At 41.0% G+C, this 25,820-nt stretch overlaps 1 protein-coding gene across 3 annotated transcripts in view; it reads left to right on the top strand.

Annotated features, from left to right (window-relative positions):
- USP47 (ubiquitin specific peptidase 47) overlaps positions 1-25,820 on the top strand; it is a 100,925-nt gene that overhangs the window by 54,687 nt on the left and 20,418 nt on the right. For all 3 annotated transcript variants that reach the window (XM_060177158.1, XM_060177157.1, XM_060177156.1), the window contains 11 exons: positions 6,153-6,248; positions 6,352-6,504; positions 8,438-8,605; positions 10,939-11,070; positions 11,448-11,524; positions 12,280-12,335; positions 13,712-13,824; positions 14,707-14,811; positions 17,679-17,886; positions 21,770-21,885; positions 24,668-24,787. In XM_060177158.1, coding sequence (XP_060033141.1) covers positions 6,153-6,248; positions 6,352-6,504; positions 8,438-8,605; positions 10,939-11,070; positions 11,448-11,524; positions 12,280-12,335; positions 13,712-13,824; positions 14,707-14,811; positions 17,679-17,886; positions 21,770-21,885; positions 24,668-24,787 — 1,344 coding nt within the window. The remainder of the gene's footprint in view (positions 1-6,152; positions 6,249-6,351; positions 6,505-8,437; positions 8,606-10,938; positions 11,071-11,447; positions 11,525-12,279; positions 12,336-13,711; positions 13,825-14,706; positions 14,812-17,678; positions 17,887-21,769; positions 21,886-24,667; positions 24,788-25,820) is intronic.

Below are 25,820 nucleotides of genomic sequence, written 5' to 3'. Positions count from 1 at the left end.
TTTCTCTCTGTCCTATCCAACAAAGATGACAACGACAATCATAACTACGACAACAATTAAAAAAAAAACAAGGGCAACGAAAGGGAAAAAGAAATAAAATATTTAAAAAATGAACAGAAAAGTGGAAGGAAATGAAAGCTTTAAGGACACTAGCAAAAGGTGTAAAATACACTAGAACTAAACTCCTCATCTTTCTAAATATCAAAAGGAAGTGTGAAAATTACTTTCTAAACGTTCCTTAAGGAATCCAGTGAATATTAACACCTGTATGTATATAATTACAGTGTACAGTAAAGATTGAGGTCAAACATCAGTCCTGTAAAATGTGAATAGGCATAAGTGACCTTGAGGGTGATTGAAAAACCAGTATTTGCATTAACATTCGGTTAAGCAAGAACCCAGTAGTGAATATTAAATCTAGGTTGAAAACCGTGGGTAGGTTTATCATCGTTGCCTCGTGTCCAGATGTGTCCGTATAGCTTGTCTATTAAGTGCCAAGCAAAAATAATAATTATTAGTATATAGTGTAGGGAGAACACCACCATGACCAGGTTTTTGGAGTTTATGTCACTATTAAAGGAATAAGGAGGCTGGAGGCATCATGACCTGCAGCTGGGCTACCCTTGGACCGTATCGTTACTTAAGTTTACTAAGGGACATATAAATTGAACTCAGGAGGTAGACCCAACCATGAAACATTTTATAAAATAACTGCTTTGTCAAATAATAATAATAATAATACCATGAAAGAAAAGGGCTTTGGAGCTATACTAAACAGGAGGATAATAGAGATTGCCAAATTGAGTCTGTGATCCTGGATTCAATTTTGTACTGAATGGAGAGTTGGGGGTGGGGCATGGTATAAAAGATATTACTAGGGGTACAAAACTGCAAAAGTATATCGTCAGTATTAAATTTGCCTGGGTGTGATGACTGCACTGTTTATGTTGAATATCTTTGCTTTTAGGAAGTCATGTTGATGTGTTCAGAGATGAGGTTTCTAGATGCTATTATCTATTTATTGGATAGAGACCGTCAGAAATCAAGAGGGGAGAGAGAGAGATGGTGAGAGACAGACACCTGCAGCAATGCTTCACCACTTGTGAAGCTTTCCCCTGCTGGTCAGGACGGGGGAGGGTTGATTTCAAAGCTGGTCCTTGAGCTCTGTAACGTGTGCTCAGCTGGGCACACCACCACCCGGCCCTGTGTGATACTATTCTCAAATGGTCCAGAAAAGCACATACTTCGGTGCTGTTAAAATAGTTGGTTGGTATAAATAAATATTTTACAAAGATTTTTTTCTTTTTTTTAATTTAGATTATATTTATTTATTAATGAGAAGGATAGGAGGAGAGAGAACGAACCAGACATCACTCTGGTACACGTGCTGCCAGGGATTGAACTCAGCACCTTATGGTTGAGAGTCCAACACTTAACCCATTGTGCTACTTCCCGGACCATTGAAGATTTTCTTAATTTTGTTGTTGTTGTTGTTAAAACATCATTACTGGGAGTCGGGCGGTAGCGCAGCGGGTTAAGCGCAGGTGGCGCAAAGCACAAGAACCAGTGGAAGAAACGCAGTTCGAGCCCCCGGCTCCCCACCTGCAGGGGAGACGCTTCACAGGCGGTGAAGCAGGTCTGCAGGTGTCTGTCTTTCTCTCCCCCTCTCTGTCTTCCCCTCCTCTCTCCGTTTCTCTCTGTCCTATCCAACAATGACGACATCAATAACAATTGACAACAACAATAAAACAACAAGGGTAACAAAAGAGAATAAATAAATACTAAAGAAATGTTTAAAAAAAAAAAAGGGCTGATGAGTAAACATGTAAAACCACCCCCCATAGATATAAATGTCATTTCTCTCTGTCCTATCCAACAACAAACGGCATCAATAACAACAATAATAACTACAACAACAACGAAAAACAAGGGCAACAAAAGGGAAAATAAATATTTAAAAAAAAACATCATTACCACTAGAAATTATATGCTAGACAGTAATAAAACATAATCTGAGTTAACATAATTTTTCTATTCCCTACCCTCGTTTTCAGTTACTGAATTGCAGTGCAAATTGCCTTTATTTCAGAAAATTAATTTGATATCACTTCATCTTAAACTGTAGATGTTATTTCTCTTAAAACTTTCTGTATTTTAAAAATTGTGTTTTTCAATCTATTAATTTTAGAGAAGCCAGAGCAAAAAAAAAAGTGTGTTTCTTTTTCTTTCTATTTTTAAACTATTTGAGAGGGGAGGGAAAAAAAGCATTTTCTAAAATGCTTAACCCTGTAGGGGGAATAATCCGGCTACTGTCTCGCTCTTACCTTCAGTTGCTTCTTTAATATTCTGAGAACAAAATAGGAGCTGGGTGAGGTCAGAAGCATTTTAAATATGTTCTTCTACTTTCTTTTTTCTTTTTTTATTTAAGAAAGCATTAATTAACAAAACCATAGGGTAGGAGGGGTACAACTCCACACAATTCCCACCGCCCAATCTCCATATCCCACCCCCTCCCCCGATAGCTTTCCCATTCTCTATCCCTCTGGGAGCATGGACCCAGGGTCATTGTGGGTTGCAGAAGGTAGAAGGTCTGGCTTCTGTAATTGCTTCCCCGCTGAACATGGGCGTTGACTGGTCAATCCATACTCCCAGTCTGCCTCTGTCTTTCCCTAGTAGGGTGGGACTCTGGGGAAGCTGAGCTCCAGGGCACATTGGTGGGGTCTTCAGTCCAGGGAAGCCTGGCCGGCATCCTGATGACATCTGGAACCTGGTGATTGAAAAGAGAGTTAACATACGAAGCCAAACAAATTGTTGAGCAAGTTCTTCTACTTTCTATCTTCAAAAATGAACTGTGTCAAACAATATGTAGATAGTGGTTTTTTCTTAAATATTTTTATTGAAATGAGCTGTGACAAACAATATGTAGATAGTGGTTTTTTTCTTAAATATTTTTATTAATTGTTGGATAGAGATAGAAATAGAGAGGAGAGGGGGTAAGGAGAGAGGGAGAGAGACATCTGCATCACTGGTTCACCACTTGTGAAGTTTTCCCTCTGCAGGGGCTTGAACCTGGGTCTTTGCATACTGTAATGTGTGCACGTAAGTAGGTACGCCATCATCTGGCCCCAGATAGTGGTTTTATAAGCTTTGCCAGCTGTTGTGTAAATTACATCTGTTTGGCCAAATTAAGCTTTTATTTATCTTTTAAAACAACTTGTTCTGTAGCGAGAAATCAATTGTAGGCAAATCATGTCTTGATGATCCCATCTCTTTAATTCCTGAAAATGGATCCCTATAAGTGACATATAGCATATGGTTACTATGAAAATACCTTCTGAAGTTTGAATTTACTACCCATGTGTCAAACAGTTATCTTCTCATAGTTTAATTATCCTTTTTTTATTATTATTTATTGGGGAATTAATGTTTTTCATTCAACAGTAAATACAATAGTTTGTACATGCATAACATTTCCCAGTTTTCCATATAACAATACAAACCCCACTAGGTCCTCTGTCATCCTTCTTGGACCTGTATTTTCCCCACCCACCCACCCCAGAGTCTTTTACTTTGGTGCAATACACCAATTCCAGTTCAGGTTCTACTTGTGTTTTCTCTTCTGATCTTGTTTTTCAACTTCTTCCTGAGAGTGAGATCATCCCATATTCATCCTTCTATTTCTTTTTTTTTTTTTTTTTTAATTTTTTTATTTTAGAAAAGATTAACAAATCTATAGGGTGGGAGAGGTACAACTGCACACAATTCCCACCACCCAATCTCCATATCCCACCCCCTCCCCTGATAGCTTTCCCATTCTCTATCCCTCTGGGAGCATGGACCCAGGGTCATTGTGGGTTGTAGAAGGTGGAAGGTCTGGCTTCTGTAATGGCTTCCCCGCTGAACGCGGTCGTTGACTGGTTGGTCCATACTCCCAGTCTGCCTCTCTCTTTCCCTAGTGGGGTGGGTCTCTGGGGAAGCGGAGCTCCAGGACACATTGGTGGGGTCTTCAGTCCAGGCAAGCCTGGCCGGCATCCTGATGACATCTGGAACCTGGTGACTGAAAAGAGAGTTAACATACGAAGCCAAATAAATTGTTGAGCACTCATGGACCCAAAGCTTGGAGTAGTGAAGAGGAAGTGTTAGGGAGGTACTCACTGCAAACTCTAGTGTACTGCTTTCAGGTGTATATTTTGCAGTAGTTTATAGATACGTGTGAAGATATGCTCTCTCTCACAGAAACTGGTGTATATCTAGGTTTTGGGACTTTGTTAGAAAGTGAACCACCTGGGATGGAATTAGAGTATACTATGAAAGGAAAGGTCTCACCCGCGTAATGAAGCTGAAGGGTTGTCACTCCACATGTGAAGTCTCTGGACACAGTCTGAAGTGAAGCATGTTGAGGTGGCAATCGTTATGTTGGTTAGGTTGTTATCGGCAGATGCAATATTATTTGATATGGATTGGGAGAGGCATGCGGGAAAGTGGGCCCTATCCAAGGGTTCCAGGACTGGGGGAAGTAGAAGCTCTATAGTGGAGATGTGAGGTTCCTGCTGTCTTAGGGTTCAAAAAGACAATCGATAGTTAATGTTATCGTCACATTATTTGGTAATTGGGTTAACTTTGAAAAGTCCTTTTGTTAGGGTTTGCTGTACAGTACCTAGTATCTTGTATATAGCTGTGCTATTGGTTGCTTCATCCTTCTATTTCTGACTGATTTCACTTAACATGAATTTTTCAAGGTCCATCCAAGATCGGCTGACAACGGTGAAGTCACCATTTTTAATAGCTGGGTAGTATTCCATTGTGTATATATACCACAACTTGCTCAGCCCCTCATCTGTGGTTGGACACCTGGGTTGCTTCCAGGTTTTGGCTATTACAAATCGTGCTGCCAAGAACATATGTGTACACAGATCTTTTTGGATGGGTGTGTTAGGTTCCTTAGGATCTATCCCCAGGAGAGGAATTGCAGGATCATAGGGTGGGTCTATTTCTAGACTTCTGAGAGTCTCCGACTGTTCTCCACAGAGGTTGGACCAATTTGCTTTCCCACCAGCAATGCAGGAGGGTTCCTTTGACCCCACACCCTCTCCAGCATTTGCTGCTGTTACCTTTTCTGATGTCTGACATTCTCACAGGAGTGAAGTGATATCTCATTGTCCATTTCTTTCTTTTTTTTTATTTGTGATTATTTGTGGGTTATAAGGTTGCATTCATATGTATAGTTTTTTTTTTTTTTTAATCTTCCCTTTTGTTGCCCTTGTTTTATTGTTGTTTTTGGATAGGACAGAGAGAAATGGCGAGAGGAAGGGAAGACAGGGGAAGAGAAAGACACAACTGCAGACCTGCTACACCGCCTGTGAAGCGACTCCCCTGCAGGTGGAGAGCCAGGGCCTCGAACCGGGATCCTTACACGGGTCCTTGCGCCACGTGCGCTTAGCCCGCTGCGCTACCGCCCGACTCCCCAATTACATTTCTTTTTCTTTAGTAGATGTTGCTTGTGCTGAGACTGCAAAGAGATGACATCATGAGGTGAATTTTGAGGTTACGCAGCTTGATATTAGCTCCATTTAATTCTGACGTCAGTGATCAAACATTAAAATAAAGAGCTGGTGCCCACTAATTCTTTAGCAGTTTTCTGCTGCTTTCTCAAGGGTCTGGAGAAAGGAGAACCAGTGAGTCCCATCAGGCCAACAGTGCAGGTGCTCATGTCACGTTTTCAAGTGCCGGGAAACATTGATGAGGGGATGGCAGAGTGCATTCTGATATTCATAACTAATGTTGGAGATTATTTTTTGACTCTAGATGTAACGACGAATTGATTTTCAAGGGCATTAATGGTGTGAAATCTTGAAAGTTCTGTGTTACTTGCTGGATAGGTATGACTGATGGTGCTGTACTAGAAAACTTAGTTTTATTTTATGTAAAATCAAGCAACTTCTTTTTTGGCTATTTCTATACTAATTATTTTGGTTTTGACGGTATTTTCCATTTTGGCGAAGTTTCTAACCATTTTAGTTACACTTTTTGTGGTCGTTGCCATGTTTTTGATATATATATATATATATATATATATATATATATATATTTAAGACTTTGTCATAAGTAGTAGTATTTAAAAGTCATTGTAAAACAGTTGTTTTTCTAAATAGGAAGAAGCACTGCATGCGTTTATTCAACCGGAGATCTTGGATGGCCCGAATCAGTACTTCTGTGAGCGCTGTAAGAAGAAGTGTGATGCACGAAAGGTAAAGGCTCCGTCAGAGTCAGCACTGAGTCATCTGAGACACGCTCAGCATTTCATGGGACTCCTTTTCTTCTTTCTTCCTTCCTTTCTTTCTTTCTTTTTAGGGTCTTCGGTTTTTGCATTTCCCGTATCTTCTGACATTACAATTGAAAAGGTTCGATTTCGATTATACAACAATGCACAGGATCAAGCTGAATGATCGGATGACATTTCCTGAGGAGCTAGATATGAGCACATTTATTGATGTTGAAGATGAGGTAAATAGCACATTCCTTGCATTACCCCTTAATGCATCTGGGTGACTCGTGTATTTAAAAAAAGAGCAGTCTGAGCTGACGCTGATGTTTAGGCTCGCTTCTTAATGAAAACCTTTTCTTTCCTTGCTGGAGCAGTCTAAAGCTGGTTTTCACCCTCATTTTTCCTTCTGAGAGATGAAGCCTGTAGGTTGTTATAGTCCCTATAAGAAAATTCTTGGGGAGTCGGGCGGTAGCGCAGCGGGTTAAGCGCACGTGGTGCAAAGCGCAAGGACCGGCATTAGGATCTCTGTTCGAGCCCCCGGCTCCCCACCTGCAGGGGAGTCGCTTCCCAGGCGGTGAAGCAGGTCTGCAGGTGTCTGTCTCTCTCTCCCCCTCTCTGTCTTCCCCTCCTCTCTCCATTTCTGTCTCTGTCCTATCCAACAACAATGACATCAATAATAATAACGACTACAACAATAAAATAAGGGCAACAAAAGAGAATAAATATTTTTAAAAGAAGAAGATTCTCAGCAGAATGCTGGTGTTTGTTATATATATGTATATGTTTTTGTTTTAATGAGAGAAAGTGCTGCTCAGCTCTGGCTTTTGTGGCTTAGGGTGCTGTCTAGGAGCCTCGGGCATGAATCTTGAAGAACCGCTATGCTGTCGTCTCAGCCGGTTTATTGTATGTTGCTTGATTAAACCAAGGGCTTTTTTTTTTTTTTTAATTTATTTTTAGTGAAAGAGGGATACAGAGAGAAACATACACAGAGAGCTACCAAAGCACTGCGCAGCTCTGGCATATGGTGGTGCTGGGGGCTGAACCTGGGACTCCGGAGGCAGCCTCAGGCCTGGAAGTTGCATAACCATCATGCTGTCTCCCCAGCCCACCTCAAGAGCTTCTGTGCAGCCTCCTAAATATATATTGAGAGCCGCCTTGTATGTGTATGTGTGCAGCTGTAGCCGTAGCTGTGCAGCATTTCACTCCTTCTGATGACTTTTTTTTTTTGCAGTTATGCAGAGTGGTGACATCATATATTTACGGGCCTGAGTGCTCCAGCATAAATCATTTACTATATTGTAGCTAGGTATGCACCTAGGTATGCATAAAGGCTTATACTGAAAGAGGAGAGAGTTGCTTGAGATTTATATTTTTAGTTACTTATTTTTTATGTATGTATGTTTGTTTGTTTACCAGTGCACTGCTCAGGCCTGGTTTATAGTGCTGTCAGGGATTAAACATGGGTTCTGGCAGCCTCGGGCATGAAAAGTGTGTCATGTGCTTGGTGGGGCTTTCTCCCCTTCTTTTATGTTAGTGTTTTGACAGAGTTATTGGAAAAATAGAAGATTTCAGGGGTGTAACTTTGACAAACATGCATGGTCAGTATAAGTCACTCCAACCCACGCCAGTGTTCCGTGTTCCTCCACTCTCACGTCCTCACTTGTGGAGACTAAACACATAGAAATCTTCATATTTACTTCCCTGAAAGGGGTTTAAAAATCATGAAAGTATGATCTGTTGTTGATAACATCTCTACCTCTATATTATGTAATCAGTTTCAGAGGTTAGATGTCTTTCTCATTGTAACATCTGGCATAGTTGATAGACTAAAAGTTGAACTTTTGTTTATAGATAGAGATGATGTTCTTTTGACCATATGATTTAAAAACAAAACTCTTAGCTTCTAAGTTTTTATGAATTTTCCTGAAAATGATAATGTTTTATTACTTTGCAGTTAGAAAATAGAGCCTATCATTGAGTTATGAATCACTGGTTTTTATACTTGAATTTTAAGGCCATTAATAGGAATGTTTCTGAAGTATGGTTTTCTTTATTCTAAGAGAGTAAATTCACTTAAAGTAAAATCAGTATTTTAGTGTGAAAAGTAAAGAGTTTTGCTGAGCTTATATTTTCCCTTTATTTACCTTACAATTGCAAAATTATGTTTTTAAGAAATCTCCACAGACTGAAAGCTGCACTGATAGTGGAGCAGAAAATGAAGGTAGCTGCCACAGTGATCAGATGAGCAATGACTTCTCCAACGATGACGGTGTCGATGAAGGAATTTGTCTTGAAAACCACAGTGGAACCGAAAAGATTTCAAAGCCTGGACTTGAAAAGGTATCTTTTGTAGTTTTTGGCTTTTAGTTAATAGGGGGGATAAAGTAGGTTTAAAAACAGCTACGTAGGGAATCGGGCGGGTAGCTCCACGGGTTAATTTTTGAAAGTTAACTTTAAGATACTCTGCGTATGTCATCACGATTCTACTTTAGTAAGATTATTCTTACTTTTTTAATACTGGGACTCTTAATTTCTGGGAGGCTGAGTTATGTATGACCAGGATGGTGGTGTGAAAATGGTCAGGAAACCAAGTCTACCTTTTTATGTTTCAGCAGCCTGCCACAGGTGTGGCTCAGTGTAGAGAAAACACGCACTCCTTTGTGAATCCGATGCTTGGTCTGAGCAGCAGGGCATGTGCTAGCTAGAGCAGTGCGCTGGTGTGTCTCTCTGTCGCTTACTCTTAACAGTAACTTGAACACAAAAGATTAACTTGGAACAGGTCTCTAAATCTGTTACTACACCAGATCTTTCTCATATAGTAAAATGAAAGCATTAAACTGGATCTTTTCACTCGTAAACTATGCGCACTGTAAGCCAGTGGCTTGCATTTCTGATGATTAGTTGAGTATCTTGTCATGTTCTTGCCGGCCATTTATTTTCTTCAGACAAATGTCTGTTGAAGTTACTTGTTGATTTTCACATCTGATTGTTGTTTAGTTCTGGGCATTCTTTTACAACTTGGATTTTAATCCTTTATCATCTATATGATTGATAGATATTTTTTCCTAGCTATAGATTCCCTTTTCTCTCTTGGAAAGCTTCCTTTGTTGTATACAAATTATTTATTTGACATTGTCGAGTTTATGTGTATTTACATTTGTTGTTATAGTCAAGTGTGAAGTTTTTCTTACATTTTGTTCACAAATTTTGTAGTGTCAAGTCTTAACATTTCGTTTTTAACCTGTTAATTTATTTATTCCCTTTTGTGGCCTTTGTTCTTTTATTGTTGTAATTATTGTTGTTATTGATGTTATTGTTGCATATAACAGAGAGAAATGTAAAGAGGAGGGGAAGACAGAGAGGAGGAGAGAAAGACAGACACCTGCAGACCTGCTTCAGCACCTGTGAAATGACTCCCCTGCAGGTGGGGAGCTGGGGGCTTGAACCGGGATCCTTACGCTGCTCCTTGCGCTTTGCACGACCTGCGCTTAACCCGCTGTGCTACCGCCCGACTCCTTTTTAGCCTGTTCTGAAGCCATTTTTGTATATAGTGTGATGTAAGAATACTACTTCACTCTCTTGCGTGTGATCGCTCAATTTTCCTAACATTGTTTGTTGGAGAGACGGTTCTTTAACCATTGCTTACCCATGACTGTTTTCTTAAAAATAATTTTACTGTTTATATGAGGTTCCTGAGTAACTTATTCTGTTTTGTAACCTGGGTTTATGTCAGGACTATACTGTTTTTTATTATTACAGCTTTACAGTATGTTTTGTGATCATTGAGTGAGGAGCTTCTTGGCTTAAGATTCCATATGGATTTTAGCATTTTCTTCTATTGTTGCAAAAATGAATTGGAAGTTTGGTAACAGTTGCACTGATTGGTAAATTCAGCAAGTGCTACGGCCATTTATCATTACTGATTCAATCTCCTCGTTTGTTACTGGTCTGCACAGGGTTTTCCTTCCTCCTCCTCCTCCTCCTCCTCCTCCTCCTCCTCCAGTTTTTGTAAAGTGTATGTTTTTAGACATTTTCTGTTGCTTGCTAGTTATACAGGTTATCAGTGTCTTATATATGTTCATAGTGGTCTGTCCTCACCCATCACCCTCTATCATCCATCATAATGCCTTATTTTCTCTTTCTTCCTTACAGAGAGAGTTCATTGCTGTTTATTGACCTGTATAGAACCAGTTTTAGGTTCGTTCATTTTGTCTCTGTTGTAGTTGTCTTATTTTTTGCCGTCTTTACTGTTCCCTCCCGCTGCCACCTTGGAGTAGCAACGGACGCTCTCTGTCGCTTGGACCATCTTTTGGCCACGTCTCTTAATTTTTTTAAATTTCGATTGCATATCTGGATAATCTTGTATTTAGTACCTATTTCTACTATTTCAGGTTATTGATTTCTTTTTCTATAAATTATTTTTATTTTTGATAAGCATAGTTCTAGTGATTGCAGTATGATTAAAATGTCAGATAATGTGCTGAAGGACCTTGAGGTATACAAAGTTATTTAGTGACTTGCCATTTGAATGGTCTTAGAGGCAAGTTGACCTACCGTAAATATAGGCTGTGTAGGCCATGTTACTTCAGTATGTACTAAAAATAGTAAACGACAATTGAAAATTTATGGCTTTTTATTATCTAAAATCTCCATTTTTTTCTTCCCTTCTTTAGAATTCTTTGATCTATGAGCTCTTCTCGGTCATGGTTCATTCAGGGAGTGCTGCTGGGGGCCATTACTATGCTTGTATAAAGTCATTTAGTGATGAACAGTGGTACAGCTTCAATGATCAGCACGTCAGCAGGGTGAGGAGGTTTTTGTTTAATAAAAAATGCTATGTTTATGAAAGATGATAATAGTAATTGACAATGGGGCTCATTAAAAATCTGTCCGGGGAAGCATTTTAAATCATATCCAATCACTCGTTTTGCTATTTATTAATTTTGTTTCCTTTGGTGCTTACTGAATGTTTCCAAAAATAGATTTCCAGTTTTCTTGTCCTAAGCCTTCACTCTTTAGGACCTCTAAAAGTTATTGGCTGGTAGTTGCCATTGACTATGATTCAATTTTTTTGTAAATTGGAATGTATGTTCATTTAACTACCATTCAAAAATTGGGTTATATGTTAACTTAATTGGTGTTACAGGTTTTTAAAATTTTTAAATAATGTAACAACTTTTAGATAACACAAGAGGACATTAAGAAAACACATGGTGGATCTTCAGGAAGCAGAGGATACTACTCCAGTGCTTTTGCAAGGTAAAGTAATTCCTAATTTTTAGTGTTTTAAAATTTGAATTAATCATAGCTTTTCAGCCTTATAAAGGTTTAGCCCAGGGGTCAGCAAGCTCTAGCCACTGGTCAGAGCCAACACATTTCTAGTTTTTGTCATTAAGGTTTTAGTGAAACGTCATCCTACTCTGATTTGAATATGTGCCGGTTTTTCCAACTCCTATAACAGAGTTGAGTCATTGCAACACAGGCTTTTTGGCAGTCAAAATTTGGGACATTTACTGCTTGGTGCTTAGCAGAAAATATTTACTGACTTGAGTTAACTGTAGTATTTGCTTTCTGACACAAGTTTTTTGAGGATTTTACTATGTTACCAAGATGAGATATGCAGTCTCAAATGCAGGCAAAATACAGTCTTCTTTTTCTTTTGGCGTGTTTTAAATTTGAACCTGAGAATAAGAACTTTGATTTTTTTTTCACTTGTTGAAACAACATAGCCTCTATAATTTTTTCTTATTGCTGATTTAACATTGCTTTACAAAGTTTACACGATTCTGAGGGCATCCCCTTAGACATGTGTATCTGTGGCAGCCAGCTCCCACCCACAACTGAATGCCTGCACCTACCCTCTGATGCCAGCCATGGCTTGCGCCAAGTAAACGCAGCAGTGTGAGCACTATTTTGCTGCTACTTTGCTTTAAATGCTAATATTTTAATTAAATGTGCTAGAAAATGGAATTTTGACTCCTCGTCTTCATTAACCTTTTCTTTATTTCTTCTAGCTCCACAAATGCATATATGCTAATATATAGACTGAAGGACCCATCACGAAATGCCAGTACGTTAAAATGTTATTTGATTTCCATCTTTGTCACAAACTAATTTCTTTTGCATATTTCGCAAACCCAAATAACATCTTTTAGATGGTAGGACAGTTGAATATTTTTTAATACCTGGAAGAGTTAATTTTACAATCTGCTGTGAGAGGATATCAACTAGTAAAAATACCTAACTGGAAAAAGCATGAACTTTTTTTTTTTTTTTTTAACTCCACGAAAAGACAGACTGTATATTGCAGACCTGATGTTTCCTCACAGGAAGATCACACTCTGTGTAGCTCGGTCTAGTGCTTGTGCTCCTAGATCTGTCTGGCACTCGCAGTTCCCCGGCTCCACATCTCATCGTATGCCATTCAGCGTTTTCACGTATTACTTTACACATCTGTACGGTGAAAATAGTTACAGTATTTTAGGGGGCAGCTTGAAGAGTTGGGGTGACAAATTTTAAGTCTTTGGTATTGTTTCTAATAGATATTTAAAAAGTATTTAGCTGTTATCCTGTTCTTGCCTGCTATAAACTTTATGGATATCTCGGGGTATTTGAATTGAGACCCTAGATTAAAATTGAGAAGTTCCATTTTGGGGTGAGTAGTTTTTTTTTTAATCTTAAGACATAGTTGGAGAGAACAGCACAGATTATAAATAACACTGCTTAGAAAGCCAATAATAATAAGGAAAAAAAAAAGAACAGTAATGATAATTGGGCACTAAGTGAGTATGCTTTGTATAAAGTAAGTCATGCCTCTGTGGAAGGCAAAATCTAGCTTTAGGAAGCAAAAGGTTCTAGGTCTTTAAATATTCCATAGCTTACACGTAGCGCCCTCTGGTGCTTGATCACAGAACTTGAGAGAGAAGTAGATTTGCCTTCCACAGAGCCATGGCTTACTTTATATAAAGTATTCTTACTTAGTGCCCATTTACTATTAGTGCTGCTATTATTGTTGTTGTTGTTGTTATCATTATTAGCTTTCTAAGCAGTGTTATAATCTGTGCTGTACTTTCCAACCGTGTCTGAAGATCTTATTAGCAAGTTAAAGACTGCTTTGAGAACAAAAGAAACATCATATTAGTAATAATGATTGGCGAACAGAAGTAATAAGTAGTAGCAACATATATCAATAGCATTTGACACATTGTGTTACGGGGTGGGTCCTCTTAACAAGGTGAGAAGCAGAGATCTGGAGAACCAAGCATGCCCAAGCGAACCCTACTATTTATATGTAATCATCTCGTTTCTTCACCTTTATCTAGAAGGAACTTGTGTCTTAAATCAGAGATTGAACATTATGGAGAAAAGCATGTTCTATGTAAACATGATAGAACAAAATAAACTTAATTTCAGTAACAAAATACTGTCCCTTTTTTATTTGCATAGAATTTTTAGAAGTAGATGAATATCCAGAACATATTAAAAACTTGGTGCAGAAAGAGAGAGAATTGGAAGAACAAGAAAAAAGACAACGAGAAATTGAACGCAATACATGCAAGGTTAGATTTTATGATTTTAATTTTTTTTAAAAAAAAGATTTATTGTTTATTTTTGTTAGCGATAAACCAGAGCTTTGAACAACTGAGACATACGTTTTCACTGAGGATTGAGCATGGGACGTTTGGAGCCTCGATCATGAAAGTTTTGTGTATTGCTACTGTTGGCTCGTCAGCCCTAGAATTTGACATCTAGTTGAAAATTGCCATTAAAGTTTATTGTATGCATAGCAAAATAATGGCATACAGTGGTGGTGGTCCTGGTGAAGTTATAATGAGGGATCAGTATTGCCATGTTCTGCTTTAAGAACAATAAATTCTGCAAATCTCTATGCCAAACCTTTATGCATAGAAATCAAGTAGAACTTACCAATAACCTCATACAAATTCATATTGTCTCACATGATTATACTAATGAATTCTTATTTATGGTAATCACATGCTATAAAAATTTTGACCACATGGACATATATCAAACTATTTTCCAAAGAGATACAAATTGGTATCCTGAATGTCTGTCAAAAGCTTAAGGCTACCTGAAGTAATGCTTGTAGAGAGGCGTATCCCATAGTGAAAATGAGCATTTTGAATTATTAACAAGACACGCCAGTTATTCAGAAAAATAAGCATGTCAGTATCTCATGTGTGTGTGTGTGTTTTTAAATGTATTTATTTTATTTTTTAAGAGAGAGGGAGGCTGGGGATTTAAACCTAGGACCTCAGAGCTTGAAATACCAAGTCTTTATGCTATCTCCCCAGCTCCTCTCATTTATGTTTTTAAGACTTACAATATTTGACTATTGATGAAAAAATACTGTCTACAAAAGAATTAAGCTTTACCGCATGATGTGCTTACTTGGTATGATGGCATTTCACTTTTTGTAGATAAAATTATTCTGTTTGCATCCTGTGAAACAAGTAATGATGGAAAACAAATTAGAAGTTCATAAAGATAAGACGCTAAAGGAAGCAGTGGAAATGGCTTATAAGGTATGTTTGATCGGTGGCACTGTTAGTATTTAATTACTGATGCCTCACCTAATAGGATTAATGCCTTTTCCAAAAGTTTTTGTTACTGCCAGTAGTATTGATGTGCAGGTATGAAAGATACTCGCGTGAACACGGTGTGCTTTAAAGATGAGCGGCTGCCCATTTCAGTGAACAAGAAACGGTCATTGCCCCCAGGGACTATATGATTTACTGGTGGGGAAACGGACAAAATTAAGTATACCTAACAGCTTGCAAGCTTCTTACTGTTCAGATTCTGCGGGGTAAATAAGTAGTACACTAAGATTCTTCTGAACGTTAACCATGTGGGGATAGCAATGCCAGAAATTTGGAAAGAATTCTTCTAAGTAAACTACTACTAGTGTGTGTACAAACTTAAGGCATAGTCAAGAAAATGAAAACAAAAATGAGGACCTTATTTTGTATCGTCCGGAATAAGAATGAAGTTACAGGGCAGGGTAGTAGCGTGCCTGGTTACAGTGCACGAGGACCTAGGTTTAAGCCCCCAGACCCTACCTGCAGGGGAAAGCTTCACAAGTGGCAAAGCAGTGCTTATCCAGCCACCCTCTTTTTTCTCCTCTAGAGTTACGGCAGGAGCTCTGTGCCAGCACTACTAATCCACTGCTTGGTGCTTCTTTTCCATTTTATTGGGGAGGACAGAGAGAAATTGAAAAAGGAGGGGCCAGAGAGAGAATCGAACCTACAGACCTACTTGATTGCTTGTGAAGCTTTCCCCTGTAGGTGGCATCTGGGGACTCAAACCTGCCTCCCTGTGCGGTGTCCTTGAGCCTCGTACCATGTACACTTAAGTGCGTGTGCGACCGACCACCCAGCCCCGCCTCTCTTCCTTTCTCCCTCCTCCTCCTCTCAGTTTCTGGCTGTTTCTACCCAATAAATAAATAAAGACAACAATAAAAAAAGAATAAAATTACTTTAGATGTGTTATTAAGAATGGAAGTTTACATTTTATTTTAAGAGTAATGAAAAGCTGTTTTGTTTTGAAAGACAAATAGAGACGCATTCTGAATGTTTAATGTGATGCTGAGGAATCAGCCCAGGTCCTTACATATATATTGACAACCCTGCTAGGCAGCTTCCCCGGGCAGTTTTTATTCTTGTCTATTTTAAAGAGAGAAGAGAGGGGCAAATAGGGTACACCCACAGCACCGTGTCACCACTCTCCACGGTGGAACTCACAGCCTCCCACATTATAGATGAAGCACCCCCTGGCCCTCCTGTGTTACTTGACAGATTACACTGACTGCCCCTTTCATAGAAATACAGATGGCTGGCATTGTTTTCCATAGTGGGACCCGCATCGGAACTACATTCCTATCAGGGGAAAAAAAAAAAAAAGACATCAGTTCCTGCAAATGAATCTGAGTTTGTATTGTTGCCTGGGGGTAATTGGTATTTTGGCTGATTTTTACGTACACTGAAGTTGGAAAAACCACAGGTTATGAACCTGGTTCTTTGTGGTAGCGATCAGTATTGAAATTTTACATTGAACGGTGCGTCTGTTTTAATTAATGTCACTGCCTCTCACTGAAGTGCAAGCACAAGGTTGTGAAAGCTATTTGCTTTTCCTCATGATTAAAGCATTTCCAGTGTTTTTGCCTGGCATACGGGAAAGTCAGGGTCAGAGGGTATGTGAATGAATGATGGCTCTCTCTAGCTCTACAAACTCTTCAGAGGAAAGAACTTTAAATATGTATGGACTGCAGGCATCTCCTTCCTAAAGCGACTGAAAAGCCAGACTAGTCAATGAGCAGTTACAGTAAAGATAGTTTACACAAAGATGTAAAAACAAAAACAAAAAAAATGTACAGTCCTAAGAAGCCAAATGGAAGAGGAAAAAGTTGTGCAGCAGAAAACAGAAGTACACCTTTGGGGATGAGAGTGGCGGTGGGCAGAGAGAGAGTAGTGTGACGACAGAGGCTTACGTGCTTTTCTCCAAAGTCCCAGTCAGAAGTCCCACATACTTCTAAGCAAAGCAGTCCTGCTTCGTCTGTCCCAGAGGTCCATTTCCCATTTCAGAGTTACTGGATCTGCTAGTCACTGGGCTCAATGGGAATTTTGTGATAGAAATGTGCCTGTGCCCTGAGCTGTAGGTGTTGTGCATGGCAATATTTAAGGAGGTGGCCCAAAGAGGAATGAGGGGCTCCAGTTTGGGAGGCTTACGGTTTGCCTGTGCTAACCTCGCTGCTGCCTCCTTGAATCACCGCTTCTTTGTGTTGGACCTAGAAGTTCTTTGAAACCAGAAATGCCTTTGATTTGAGGAATAAGATTTGCTTCTTTAAAGAGCTCATTCAAATTGTGCCTTTGACTTGGATGCAAACCATAAAGAAATGGATTTATAGGGAGGCGGGCGGTGGCGCAGCGGGTTAAGCGCAGGTGGCGCAAAGCGCAAGGACCAGCGTAAGGATCCCGGTTCGAGCCCCCGGCTCCCCACCTGCAGGGGAGTCGCTTCACAAGCGGTGAAGCAGGTCTGCAGGTGTCTGTCCCCTTCTCTGTCTCCCCTCCTCTCTCGATTTCTCTCTGTCCTGTCCAACGACAGCAGCAATAGTAATACCCACAACAATGATAAAACAACAAGGGCAACAAACAAAGGGGAAAAATGGTCTCCAGGAGCAGTGGATTTGTGAGGCACCAAACCCCAGCAATAACCCTGGAGGCAAAAAAAAAAAAAAAGAGAGAGAGAGAGAAAAGAAAAGAAAGAAATGGATTGATTATTCATTAGTGGACATATTGGCAGTGTCGTTACCCTACAACAGTCTCCACTATCCCGAGACTAAATACTATATAGATCTTTTTTTCTTTTTCTGTGGGGTCATTTCTTTATTTTATAGATGATGGATTTAGAAGAGGTAATACCCATGGATTGCTGTCGCCTCGTGAAATATGATGAGTTTCATGATTATCTGGAACGCTCATATGAGGGAGAAGAAGATACTCCCATGGGACTTTTGCTAGGTGGCGTCAAGTCAACATACATGTTTGATCTGCTTTTGGAGACAAGAAAACCGGATCAAGTTTTCCAATCTTACAAACCCGGAGGTAAGGGAGGGGCTTCATGGTGTTTTGGGCTGCATTGGGCTTAAAATTTTCATAAGAATATTTATTGATGAAAATGAACTTAATTTTTACATTATATGATTTTTAACTAGTTTAATATAAACAGATTGGGCAGTAAGCTACAAGCTTAGAATAAAGTTCTAAATTACTTCCAAAGAGTTATACACAATATTTAAGAAGCAAGCAACAAAAGTTATCACTTGGGACAGGCGGTGGTGCACAAGGTTAGGCGCACATAGCGTCAAGTGTAAGGACCGGAGCGCCGATCTGGCTTTGAGCCCTCGGTCCCCTCCTGTGGGGGTGGGGGTGGGGTGCTTCACAAGAGGGGAAGCAAGTCTGCAGGTGGATTTGTATTGTAGGCATCGAGCCCCAGCGATAACCCTGGAGGCAAAAAAAAAAAATCTTAACTTACAGTATTCATTTAGGATTTTTTCCCTCTTAATATTGAATGATCTTTCCTCTTTGTATTCTCTCTAGTTATAGAGAAGACTAGCTTTAAAAATAATAATAAAATAAAATCCTAAGAGGTCTTAGAAGTAGAGCCCATTTTTAGGGTCTCCATAAAGAAGTGGTTGCATAACCCCACCAGTGCCAACATTTAAATAGCCTTCCAACATTTTTTTTCCTTTTTGCTGCAAGCAGGACTTCTAGTTGCATAATTCCACTGGTCCCAACAAACAGGTTTTTTGTTTGCTTTTTGTTTTGTCGAGAGAGAGAGACAGCCCGGCAGGCAGGCAGGCAGGTGGACCAGTGCCACTAGTGAAGCTTCTCCTGCACAAGCATCTCATGTGGAGGTTAGTGATCTGAACCTAAGCCGTGTCACGTGGCCCCCCGGGTAAGCCATCTGGCGCTTCGCCTGGGCCTCCTCGCCAGCCCTTTTTATAGGTCCCAGGGGCCTCAGCTTTTCAGTTTCCTGTAAACCTACTACATCCCTCAACTTTGGGGTTTGTTTGTTTTGAAAGCAACCTAGAGAGTGAGATGCTTTGCCCGTAGCCTCAGCTGCGACCTAGAGAGTGAGATGCTCTGCCCGTAGCCTCAGCTGCAGTAGCTCCTTAAGACACTTGCTTCTCCTTTTCATGCCCACCGTGTGCCAGTCATCACTGTATGTGGAACTGTAATACAGGTGACACGTGAGGCCTGCTATGTGTTGCACGAGCCTCCTGACCCTAACCTTCAGGCTGGTCAGCCAGATTTCACACTTACGTTCTCTACTTTGACTCCTAAAACCCGAGCTTACAGAAACCTGTTGCTTTGAATGCTTCAGATTGGAAAAAAGTGTGTGGGGAGTGGGAGAGGGGTCTGTCAGTCAGACGCTGACCTGTATGTTAAGACTCCCTTTGGGAGATTTTGTTGTAATTGCTTTTGAACTTGATAGCAGAAATTATGATTAAAGTATTACATGGCAAAAATAAAACGACTTTTTATTAAGAGAGCTCTGTCAGTAAAGACTATAAAGTTATTAGGTAAAATAACCATCCTTATCCTCTGGAGCAGAATATTATATGTGACTTTGATGAGAAACATAGGGGAAAACTGATCATTGTCACGCTACCTTTATAGGTAGCGAATAACTGTCAGGTGGATTGACTAAAGGTCATTTATTCTTGGGGCCCTGGTTGAGCACACATGTTAAAATATACAAGCACCCAGGTTTGAGCCCTTCTTGTCTTTCCCTCTCCGTCTCTCCCACCCTCTCGATTTCTGGCTGTCTGTCTAATAGATAAAGACGATAAAAATAATTTTTAAAAAAGATTATTTATTCTCTGTTAACTAAGCATTAAGTTACACATGATTTCCTGAGAATAGACAAAGAGAAGATAGGATTAAATTGCCTGAGGGTTATAGTGAAAAGCTGATCCTGTAAACCAAGAGTTTTTCTGTAGAGTTTTTTCCCTCAGAGCATTCCTCAGCTCTGGTTTATGGTGGTGCCAGGGATTGAATCTGAGACGTTTGGTGCCTCAGGCATGAAAATCACTTTGCATAACCATCATGCTATCTCCCCAGCCCTAAAATTTTCCATAAAATGTAGAAGAGGAAGTCTGGCAGTGAGCATGGCCTTGGTCCATTAACGGTGTTCAGAAGCAAATAGGGCCGCTATGTCCCCTGTAGTGTTCCTTTTCTATCCTCTGTATTTATTTAGTGGTGTGTTTTTGTTTTATATTGGAGCTTGGGAACCTTTAAACATAATTTAGCACTGGTTTGCAGTACTATAAAGTTTCAGGCGTACAGCTGGAGACCACTTTGTGTGTGTAGGACTTTCTGCACCCACCACTCAAGCTTCATCACCTTCCCTTTCCACCAAAAATAACTCTGCCTTTCCCCACTAATCCCTCCACCGTCCCCTTCAGTGTCTACCGCACTTTTTCATCTAGTCTAGAGTCAGTTGTTATCGCCAGAGAGTCTGCTCTAGCTAATTGTGTCCATATATAGATGAGGCCATTGGGCAGTTGTCTTATCTCACTTAGCATGACCACTTTGAATTTTACCCCAAGAGGTATATTTGCATCTTTTTAAAAAAATAATAGAGTAGCATTTTACATAAGCTTGAAAAATTTGAAAGTAGTGTTGTTTTACAAGAAAAACAAAGCTTTATTTATGTAGGTAGTTAGCTTTCTAGAACACTGTTCAGCACAGGCTTGTGGTAGTGCCAGGAATTGAATTTGGGTTTTTTTAGGACTAGGAATAAAACTCATTTTGTATAACCATGATGCGGTCTTTCCAGTTTTCAAAGCATATATTTTTAAAAATTACATTTTGACTTTTAATGTATTTAGGGAGATCTAGGAAAACTTCTTTTTTTTTTATATTTATTTATTTATTTCCTTTTGTTGCCCCAGTTGTTTTACTGTTGTTATTATTGTTGTCATCATTGTTGGATAGGACGGAGAGAAATGGAGAGAGGAAGGGAAGACGGGGAGAGAAAGACAGACACCTGCAGACCTGCTTCACCGCCTGTGAAGCGACTCCCCTGCAGGTGGGGAGCCGGGGGGTTCCTTTTTATTTCCTTTTAAATGCAATGCTGAGGAGCCTACCGAGAGCCCGGTCCATGTGAGATATGGTCGAATGTCATAGCTAAACCAATTAAGAAAAAAAAAGTATGCACATTTAGAGAGAAAGAAGGAGAGGAGTAGACCCAGAGAGGAGAGAGGGAATACGCCAAAGCGCCGTCACCCGCAGAACCCCTCTGGTGCTGCCCATGGTGCTGAAACGTGAGGCCGGAGTCAAACCCGGGGCCACCCATGCCGATGCGTGCACTTTCCTGCTCTGCTTGCTGACAGCCCCCCCCCCCCAGTCCTTCATATATGTGCTTTGCAAGGTAGTAAATTTGAAAGGAAACCTCTAATGTGTTTCATATTTGTGTGACTTTCTACATTTACCATGGCTGGGGAGACAGCTTAGTGGTTATACAGATGCCTTTCATGCCAGTTCCGATCCCTGCGCCATCATAAGCCAGAGCTCTGACGTCTCTCTCGTCTCTGTCTTTCTCTCTTTTTCTCATTGAAATAAAATTTTAAAATGAAAGGAAAAAAATCTTCCCGTTGCTATCTGTTGGAAACATTAAGAATGCGTTGCTTTGGGGGCCGGATGGCGTCCCTCCTGGTTGAGGCCCGCGCCACAGTGCTCAGGGACTTGGGGTGGAGCTCCTGGTGCCCACCTGCAGGAGGAGAGCTTCATGAGCGGTGAAGCAGGCCTGCAGGTGTTTCTCTGTCTTGCTCCCACTCTATCTCCCCCTTCCCTCTTGATTTCTGACTGTCTCTAGACAATAAAGATAATAAAAATGTTTTTTAAAAAGAATGTATTTTTCTTGCGAAATGTAACTGTGAAATAACCTCTAGTTTTGTTTTTATGTTTTGAAATGTGGCAGAAGTGATGGTGAAAGTGCATGTGGTTGACCTAAAGGCAGAGTCTGTAGCTGCTCCTGCTACTGTTCGCGCCTACTTAAATCAAACCGTTACAGAGTTCAAACAGCTCATCTCAAAGGTAAGCTTCAGGATTGGCCGGTGAATATTCGGGTTCCCGTTCTGTATGAGGACGTCACAGTGTGATGGTTAGAAGGAAAAAGCAGAAGCCACATTATTTATTTATTTATTTTAAAGATTTTTTTTTCATATCCCCTTTTGTTGCCTTTGTTTCATTGTTGTACTTAATTGTTATTGCTGTCATTGTTGTTGGATAGGATAGAGAGAAAACCAGAGAGGAGGGGAAGACAGGCAGAGAAAGACAGACACCTGCAGCCCTGCTTCACTGCTTGTGAAGCGATTCCTCTGCAGGTGGGGAGCCGGGGGTTCGAACCAGGATCCTTATGCCGGTCCTTGCGCTTTGCACTTAACCTGCCGTGCTACCGCCTGACTCCCAGAAGCCACTTTAAATAGAAAAGTGAGCAAGAATGCTAAGGAAACAGGCGATAGTCCCTGACCTGCTGAAGTGAATAGTCTTGTTGGGGGAACTATGTAGAAAACAGCAACCGTGGGGTCGGGCGGCAGCGCAGCGGGTTAAGCGCAGGGGGCGCAAAGCACAAGGACCGGCACAAGGATCCCGGTTCGAGCCCCCGGCTCCACACCTGCAGGGCAGTCGCTTCACAGGTGGTGAAGCAGGTCTGCAGGTGTCTGTCTTTCTCTCCTCCTCTCAGTCTTCCCCTCCTCTCTCCATTTCTCTCTGTCCTATCCAACAACAACAACAACAATAAAACAACAAGGGCAACAAAAGGGAATAAATAAATAATTAAAAATTTAAAAAAAAAAAACACAAAAAACAAACATCAACCAAGGGGGCCGGATGGTGACGCACCTGGTGGAGCGCACATGTCACAGCACACAAGGACCCAGGTTCAAGCTCCTGGTCCCCACCTGCAGGTGAAAGCTTTGCGAGTGGTGAAGCCGGGCTGCAGGTGTGTCTTTCTGTCTCTCTCCCTCTCTGTCTTCCCCCTTCCCTCTTGATTTCTGGCTGTCTTTATCTAATAAATAAAGATAATCCAAAAAAAATTTTTTTAACTCAGTGAGAGAAGGAAATTAGCAGCCGTCAGCTGTGTACTATCCTAGCAGCAGCACCAGTGTTTGGTGGCCGTGAGGTGCAGGAGGCAGCGCACCGGACTCCAGCCTGAGAGCCGAGGCTCCGTCCCCGCATTGCCAGCACTCTGGCTCACTCTCGCCCCTCTCGTTCATCCACAAGGAGATTAACCTCTAAAGACGCACGAATACGGCTTTTCAAGTGTGACTTGAGTGTTTGCATTGCAAAGGAATGGTAGGAGCATGCGTGTCCGTGCGTGTACGTCTGTCCTGTAGCACGGGTCACTTTGTGCAGCTGGATGGCTTACCACTCTGAGCTCCTTTTTCATTCTGACAGGAAGAGAGTAGAGGGACTCCACGGACCAGAGCTTCCTCATAGCATCTCCAGTGTGGTTCCAGGCTTTAGAACTGAGCCCTATCTTGAGTCTTCTCTAGCCCAAATAAGTATTTATTTATTTATTTATTTTTTCAAGATAGAGGCAGAGAGGGGCCAGGTGGTGGCACACCTGGTTGAGGGCACATGTTGCAATGTGCAGGGACCCGGGTTCAAGCCCCCGGTCCCCACCTGCAGGGGGAAGGCTTCACTAGTGGCAAAGCAGGGCTGCAGGTGTCTCTCTGTCTCTCTCCCTCTCTATCTACCCTCCCCTCTCGATTTCTGGCTGTCTCAATCCAATAAATAAATAGAGCGAGAAGAGAGTCAGAATGGAAGAAGGAGGCGGACAAGGGCTCCTTCAGTGCAGTGAGTGCTGAGAACGTGCGCTGTCCTGGGGCCTAGCTCACTGGCTGGGACGACTTTCATGTAAACATTGTGAGACAAGACCAAAAATGAAGGGCATAGAGTTTAGAATCAAGATTTTTATGATTTGATTTAATCTTATGTAAAAGATACATGGGAGTCGGGCGGTGGCGCAGCGGGTTAAGCGCAGGTGGCGCAAAGCGCAAGGACCGGCGTAAGGATCCCGGTTCGAGCCCCCGGCTCCCCACCTGCAGGGGAGTCGCTTCACAGGCGGTGAAGCAGGTCTGCAGGTGTCTTTCTTTCTCTCCCCCTCTCTGTCTTCCCCTCCTCTCTCCATGTCTCTCTGTCCTATCCAACAACGATGACAACAACAATAGCAATAATAACTACAATAATAATAATAATAGCAATAATAACTACAATAATAATAACAATGAAAAGTGACAGGGGCAACAAAAGAGGGAAAATAAATAAATATAAAAAAAAATAAAATAAAGATACTGACTATTCAGACTACAAAAGCAACCCATCAAAAGTCATGAAGTTAAATAGGTGTTGGCTTGACATCTTCTCACTTCAGTTTCTTTGAGAGCAGCTCGCCTCATTGATTTTGCAGGCTTGACAGGAGTAGAATGTTCAGTCCAAAATCATCACCTTTTCAGGACAGAAGTTGACACAGTGGATGAAGCCTTGGATTCCTACACATGAGGTCCAGAGTTCAGGCCCTGCATCCCATGCGGCTCTCCCTGACTCTCTCTCTGAGTAATAAATTACATGTTACCTTTAAGGTAGACGCAGAGCATATGCATTTTAAAGGGATCCTTTCATAGCATAAAACTAATAAATTCTCCCCTTGGACTCTTAAATTTTGTTGAAATCTTCTGTTTTTTTTCTTACTTTTTTTCTTCCGGTTTTCGTTTCCTTGTATTTGTAGACAGTTCCCCAGCACCTCTTCTCATATACTCAAGCCGAGCAGAATCATTCTTCAGAATAATTTTTTGTTGAATTCCTTTCATTCTAGGCTGTCCACTTACCTGCAGACACAATGAGAGTAGTGCTGGAACGCTGTTACAATGATCTGCGTCTGCTCACTGTGCCCAGCAAAACCTTGAAAGCTGAAGGGTTTTTTAGAAGCAACAAGGTGCGTGTTTACTGTGATTACGACTAGTTTGTTCACTGGTACTAGTAAAGGAGGTCACGTTTGACAGTATAAGCTTCGGAGTCGCCCAACTCTACCTGTAACTTAAATTTACACTCTCACATCCTTCTGATAATAAGCGTACTCTGTAGTCATGTTAGGAAAGACTTCTCGGGGGTCGGGCGGTAGCACAGCGGCTTAAGGATCCCGGTTTGGGTCGCTTCACAGGTGGTGAAGCAGGTCTGCAGGTGTCTGTCTTTCTCTCTCCCCCTCCCCTGCCTTCCACTCCTCTCTCCTACCCAACAACAATGGCATCAGTAAAAACCACAATGATAAAACAACAAAGGCAACAAAAGGGGGGGATACCCTTCAGGAGCAGTGGATTTGTGGTGCAGGCACTGAGCCCCAGAGATAACCCTGCAGGCAAACAAAGAAAAAAAAGAGTTCTTACTGTATTCTGAATCAGCCTGCTAGTGGCTTCCTCTTTCCTTGCTTATATGTTAATCCCTACTGGGATGGTACATAAGCGTGCACACACATACACACACACACACACACACCCTTTTAAAGCTATAGATTAGTTATTATTTCATGGTAAAAGTCATAAGATACGTAGTAGAGAAGAACAGTATGTTTATTTGTTTTATCTGACATTTCTTTTGCCTGTTTATTTTTTTTTAATTAGGGGATTAATGGTTCACGGTAATTACAGTTGGTGATACATGTGTAAAATTTCTTAGTTTTCTGCAAAGGAACTCCTCCCCCGCCCCCCGGTCCTCCTTCACAGACATGTACCAGGACCTCAACAGCCCCTGCTGAGTCCTTTACTTTTGTGCAGTACACCAGACTGCCTCTTGCTTACGTGTGGTACAGTACACCAGACTGCCTGCTTGCTTACGTGTGGTGCAGTACACCAGACTGCCTCTTGCTTACGTGTGGTACAGTACACCAGACTGCCTCTTGCTTACGTGTGGTGCAGTACATCAGACTGCCTCTTACTTACGTGTGGTGCAGTACACCAGATTGCCTCTTGCTT

The sequence above is a fragment of the Erinaceus europaeus genome, chromosome 17 (genome assembly GCF_950295315.1).
Source record: "Erinaceus europaeus chromosome 17, mEriEur2.1, whole genome shotgun sequence".
NCBI lineage: Eukaryota > Metazoa > Chordata > Mammalia > Eulipotyphla > Erinaceidae > Erinaceus > Erinaceus europaeus.
Note: the sequence above shows the minus strand (reverse complement) of the source record. Positions and strands in the feature narration are given on the sequence as shown.